Source organism: Pristiophorus japonicus, chromosome 15 (assembly GCF_044704955.1).
Source record: "Pristiophorus japonicus isolate sPriJap1 chromosome 15, sPriJap1.hap1, whole genome shotgun sequence".
Classification (NCBI taxonomy): Eukaryota; Metazoa; Chordata; class Chondrichthyes; family Pristiophoridae; genus Pristiophorus; species Pristiophorus japonicus.
The window spans coordinates 163,696,966-163,702,965 of record NC_091991.1 but is presented as its reverse complement, the minus strand read 5'-3'; the positions used below and the strand labels follow the sequence as shown (position 1 = coordinate 163,702,965).

Here is a 6,000-nt window from a genome sequence, read left to right as displayed (position 1 = left end):
CTCTCCCACCCCACTCCACTCCCTCTTTCTCTCCCACCCCACTCCACTCCCTCTATCTCTCCCACCCCACTCCACTCCCTCTTTCTCTCCCACCCCACTCCACTCCCTCTTTCTCTCCCACCCCACTCCACTCCCTCTTTCTCTCCCACCCCACTCCACTCCCTCTTTCTCTCCCACCCCACTCCACCCCTCTTTCTCTCCCACCCCACTCCACTCCCTCTTTCTCTCCCACCCCACTCCACTCCCTCTTTCTCTCCCACCCCACTCCACTCCCTCTTTCTCTCCCACCCCACTCCACTCCCTCTTTCTCTCCCACCCCACTCCACTCCCTCTTTCTCTCCCACCCCACTCCACTCCCTCTTTCTCTCCCACCCTCCACTCCACTCCCTCTTTCTCTCCCACCCCACTCCACTCCCTCTTTCTCTCCCACCCCCCACTCCACTCCCTCTTTCTCTCCCACCACTCCACTCCCTCTTTCTCTCCCACCCCCACTCCACTCCCTCTTTCTCTCCCACCCCACTCCACTCCCTCTTTCTCTCCCACCCCACTCCACTCCCTCTTTCTCTCCCACCCCACTCCACTCCCTCTTTCTCTCCCACCCCACTCCACTCCCTCTTTCTCTCCCACCCCACTCCACTCCCTCTTTCTCTCCCACCCCACTCCACTCCCTCTTTCTCTCCCACCCCACTCCACTCCCTCTTTCTCTCCCACCCCACTCCACTCCCTCTTTCTCTCCCACCCCACTCCACTCCCTCTTTCTCTCCCACCCCACTCCACTCCCTCTTTCTCTCCCACCCCACTCCACTCCCTCTTTCTCTCCCACCCCACTCCACTCCCTCTTTCTCTCCCACCCCACTCCACTCCCTCTTTCTCTCCCACCCCACTCCACTCCCTCTTTCTCTCCCACCCCACTCCACTCCCTCTTTCTCTCCCACCCCACTCCACTCCCTCTTTCTCTCCCACCCCACTCCACTCCCTCTTTCTCTCCCACCCCACTCCACTCCCTCTTTCTCTCCCACCCCACTCCACTCCCTCTTTCTCTCCCACCCCACTCCACTCCCTCTTTCTCTCCCACCCCACTCCACTCCCTCTTTCTCTCCCACCCCACTCCACTCCCTCTTTCTCTCCCACCCCACTCCACTCCCTCTTTCTCTCCCACCCCACTCCACTCCCTCTTTCTCTCCCACCCCCTCCACTCCACTCCCTCTTTCTCTCCCACCCCACTCCACTCCCTCTTTCTCTCCCACCCCACTCCACTCCCTCTTTCTCTCCCACCCCACTCCACTCCCTCTTTCTCTCCCACCCCACTCTCTTCAGCACCTCCCATTTTGTTCCTCTCTCTCAGAAGGCCGCGAATCTGTTCTTGTCGATAATCACAGCGATATTTTAGGCAAAAGTCCTGGAGATCATCCAAAATGCCGAGAAGCAGCTCCAGTGGCATTGAATGGTTCAGCCCCACTTCTGGCTTCCTCGGAGGTTGCACTGCGTGTGTGCGACCGGATCGAGCGCGCGTGCTCAAAAAGGTGGGGGCGGAGTCCACGGCGCGCATGCGCAGAGGGACACACACAAAAAATCATCATCATCATAGGCAGTCCCTCGAAATTAAGGAAGACTTGCTTCCACTCTAAAAATGAGTTATCAGGTGACTGAACAGTCCAATACGAGAACCACTGGGACGGACAGTGGCTGAAGGAAAGGGTGGGTGGGACAGGTTTGCTGCACGCTCTTTCCGCTGCCTGCGCTTGGTTTCTGCATGCTCTTGGCGATGAGACTCGAGGTGCTCAGCCCCCTCCCGGATGCACTTCCTCCACTTAGGGCGGTCTTTGGCCAGGGACTCCCAGGTGTTAGTGGGGATGTTGCACTTTACCAGGGAGGCTTTGAGGGTGAACTTGAAACGTTTCCTCTGCCCACCTTTGACTCGTTGGCCGTGTAGGGGTTCCGAGTAGAACGCTTGCTTTGGGAGTCTTGTGTCGGGCATGCGGACAACGTGGCCTGGCCAGCGGAACTGGTCGACTGTGGTCAGTGCTTCAATGCTGGGGATGTTGGCCTGATCGAGGACGCTAATGTTTGTGTGTCTGTCCTCCCAGGGGATTTGCAGGATCTTGCGGAGACATCGTTGGTGGTATTTCTCCAGCGACTTGAGGTGTCTGTTATATATGGTCCATGTCTCTGAGCCAGACAGGAGGGACAAATAATCTCCGGTTGGAAAGCCCAGCCAGAGCCCCGCCCCCACAGGTCGGGCGGCGGCTGACCTCAATTGCCTCACTGCCGTCGAGCAGCTCCCGCCGCATGATTTACGGCAACGAATTCACGGCGCGGTCGGCGATGGTAAAATGGTGTCGCGGTTGAGCGGGGTGCTGCAGCTGACGGATTTGGACGATTTTATAACCCCGTCTCAGGTAGGGGTTGGAGCGGGAAGGGAAGGCCGGGCAGGGCCGGGAAGGGAAGGCCGGGGAGGGGAGGGGAGGGGAAGGGAGCCGAGCCGAGCCGAGCCGGTTTACAGCCGCGGGACACGGCCACAGTTTGAGGGAAGCTGCCCGGAGCCCGGGCTTTATTTATTTCACTTCCGTGTCCATTTTTTTAAAAACTGTTGATAAAATTATTTAATTGGTTTCCAGTAGAGTTGAAGTGAAAAAAGCTGGAATCCATTTTTTTAAAGTACTTGATGCAGTAATGGGGGTTAAATTGTCGGGTCTTTCTGACTAGATGGATTAAGATGCGCTGAATGGTCTTGCTCATCTGTACACAGCTGCTTGGAGTGCTCCTTGTCCTTATTGCTACAGAGGAATGCTTCTTATCCTTATTGCTATAAAAGAAAGACTTGCATTTATATAGCGCCTTTCATGACTGCTGGACGTCTCAAAGCACTTTACGGCCAATGAAGTACTTTTGGAGTGTACTCACTGTTATAATAAGGGAAATGTGGCAGCCAATTTGCGCACAGCAAGCTCCCATAAACAGCAATGTGATAATGACCGGATAATCTGTTTTTGTTATGTTGATTGCTGTAGCGGAGTGCTTCTTCTCCTTATTGCTATAGCGGAGTGCTTCTTGTCCTTATTGCTGTAATACAAGTATTGTCCCAGTTAGATCCCAGCTTTACAATTATAAACTCCTCCATTCCGGGTGAAAATGATACAGAAATTCAGCTGCGGAAGTTTAGCCATAAGGGGAGAGTTGCACAGAGATAAACCTGGAATAATTTGCTATAAACCCCCAACTGTCTTGAACAACTTAGTGGCCTTGAACCTCGTCTAATAAAGAGGGCACAATAAGGTAAGAGAATCTGCCTGAAAATGCTATTAATAGTATTAAAGTTTCTACTAAAACTAACATCTTAAACCCTAAAACAGTTGTATTTGGGCTTGCACTTGTTCCTGATTGATTGTGTGCTTTCACAATCGGGTAACGAAGAATTTATTAATAACTTCTGTTTCAGTGTTGAAAGAAGTGTACTCAAATATTCCTTGGCACACTTACTTTCTCTCTCTCTCTCAGGCAGTCCCTTGGAGTCGAGGATGATTTGCTTCCACACTAAAAATGAGTTCTCAGGTGACTGATGAGTCCAATGTGAGACGTACAGTCTCTGTCACAGGTGAGGCAGATGGTGGTTGAAGGGACGGGTTGGTGGGGTGCTTGGGTTGCTGTGCGCTCCTTCTGCTGTTTATGCTTGGCTTCAGCTTGCTCCTGGCGACGAGACTCGAGGTGTTCAGCACCTTCCCAGATGCTTTTCCTCCACTTTGAGTGGTCTTGGGCTAGGGATTCCCAGGTATCGGTGAGGATGTTGCACTTTTTCAAGGAGGCTTTGAGGGTGTTCTTGAAGCGTTTCCTCTGTCCATCTTGCTGTGTCGAAGCTCCAAGTAGAGCGCTTGTTTTGGGAGTCTTGTATCAGGCATGCGGACGTTGTGGCCCATCCAACAGAGCTGATCGAGCGTGGTCAATGCTTCGATGCTGGGAATGTTGGGCTGAGCGAGAACACTAATGTTGGTGCACCTATCCTGCCAATGGATGTGCAGGATCTTGCAGAGGCAATGTTAATGGTGAGGTGTCTGCTGTACATAGTCCATGTTGCTGAAGCATATAATAGGGTGAATATCACTACTGCTCTGTTAATCATGAGCTTGATGCCAGGTTTGAGGTCCTGGTCTTCAAACACACTTCCTCAGGCGGCTGAAGGCTGCACTGGCACACTGATTGTGGTGTTGTACTTCGTCAATGTCTTCCCTTGCTGGCAGTAGGCTCCCGAAGTATGGAAAGTGGTCCATGTTGTCCAAGGCCTCGTTGTGGATTTTGATAATCCGGGGCAGTGCTGTGTGGAGGGGCACGTTGGTAGAGGACCTTTTTTCTTACGGATGTTTAGTGTAAGGCCCATACACTCGTACGCTTCGGTGAGGGTGTTGACGATGGCTCCGCGTGTGCGCAGACACAAGCGCACTTTATTACACCATTGGGTATTTATAAAGGTTAATTGTCTTTTGATCTTTACCCTGCTGGAAAAAGTTGGCCATGTTGCAGCAAAGGCAGTGGATTCTGTACTGGTACTTAATTTCACCTGGTTTCCAGTTTCTCTTCTTGAAAATTTACAAACAATTAAAAAAGAAACTCACCAAAATCCAAATCCCAGCAGCCATGCTTAACACAGGAAAATATGCTGTCCTTTTAGAAATGTGCGTACACAAACGTGATATCTCTTGACGTAGACATAGTGTGAAATCTGTTGATCTCGGAATCCTGTGACAGTGTTGAAGGGTTCTTGTCACACTAATGGTTTTTTGGGGAGGCTAAGTTACTCGGGCTGTACTGAAAGCCACGACTGCTTTAGGTGCAGAAGGCTCTATCAATTTTTAAAAGATTAGATGCATTCATGTCAACTTTCTGTTCAAATGTTGTCTAGTAATGATGTCCCTTTGACCATATGCTGAAAAGGCAGTAATGCTCCTCACAATTCTATTATATAATGACATTGTGCAGTGCAGTTGCACTACTCTACACGGCCTGTGGTGACATCAGACACTTTTGTAGCTTTCCACTTTCTGTACAGTTGTACATGTCGATATGTGGCACTGTGTGTTGAACCTATCTGTAGCTAGCAGAATTACTAACATGCTGAAAATTAATTTAACCACTAACTAAATAAATCACAGTTTCTGCCGCCTTCATTCTCTTTCCCCTGGCCCTCAGCCCTCAGTTGTTGGCATGCATATATATATTCCTCCTTGCGGTAGTGCCCGTTATTGTGTAACGGTTGAGTTATGCCGAAATGTATGCAGATCTTGCCGTTGGCAATTTCCTGAGAATCTCATTAGCATATGCAAAAACACGCAGAAATCAATGTAAACAATCGGAGAATATATGGAACTTGCATCATATTCCGTCTACGTATGAAAATGATCAAACTATCTGTTATGCATATTGGGCACAGCATGTTTAAGAAAATGTGGTCATGGAAGCTTTTCAATTTTTTATGTAATTTCAAGCAGTAAAAATGTATTTGAAGATCCAGAGAATATAATGTGGGTCTCAATTTAGAAGAATTTTATTTAAAAATCGCTTTTAAAAATTACCACAAAATACCAGAAATGTACGCAAAACATTTGAACTGGCGGAAATGCTCATTCTCTGGTCTTTTGCATGGGGCAGAGCTATGTCAATGAGCCAGAGGGTGTCATCAGAAGTGCCACTAGATTAACGCAAAAGATCGAAGAAATTCAGGCAGAGCATAAAAACAGGTCCAAGTGATTTACGCCCAATTTTCCTCAATCTTTTGCACTGAAAATCAGCATTCCACAGTGAAACTTACCAGGAAATTCAGGGCCAGAATCTATCTCTCTACCATTTGGCGCATGTACAGACTCCCAACTCCGAGTATTTCCCCTGCCGCAACAGTTCCTTCCCTGACACCATAACGTCTTGCCTCTACAACCCCACTCCTGGCCTCTTACATTTCATTCCACGTCACAGACTACCTGCAAGCAATACCATGGGTGATATCCTGAAGTG

The 6,000-nt window shown here is 49.7% G+C and overlaps 1 protein-coding gene and 1 long non-coding RNA gene across 2 annotated transcripts in view; one reads left to right on the top strand and one right to left on the bottom strand.

Annotated features, from left to right (window-relative positions):
• Positions 1-2,251, bottom strand: part of LOC139280508 (uncharacterized) — a 24,060-nt gene extending 21,809 nt beyond the window's left edge. Inside the window, exon 1 of the long non-coding RNA XR_011596713.1 lies at positions 1,912-2,251. This is a non-coding gene — a long non-coding RNA (uncharacterized lncRNA). The remainder of the gene's footprint in view (positions 1-1,911) is intronic.
• A 70-nt stretch (positions 2,252-2,321) lies between these two features.
• Positions 2,322-6,000, top strand: part of narfl (nuclear prelamin A recognition factor-like) — a 42,548-nt gene continuing 38,869 nt past the window's right edge. The window contains exon 1 of the mRNA XM_070901250.1: positions 2,322-2,399. Coding sequence (XP_070757351.1) covers positions 2,334-2,399 — 66 coding nt within the window. The 5' untranslated portion in view covers positions 2,322-2,333. The remainder of the gene's footprint in view (positions 2,400-6,000) is intronic.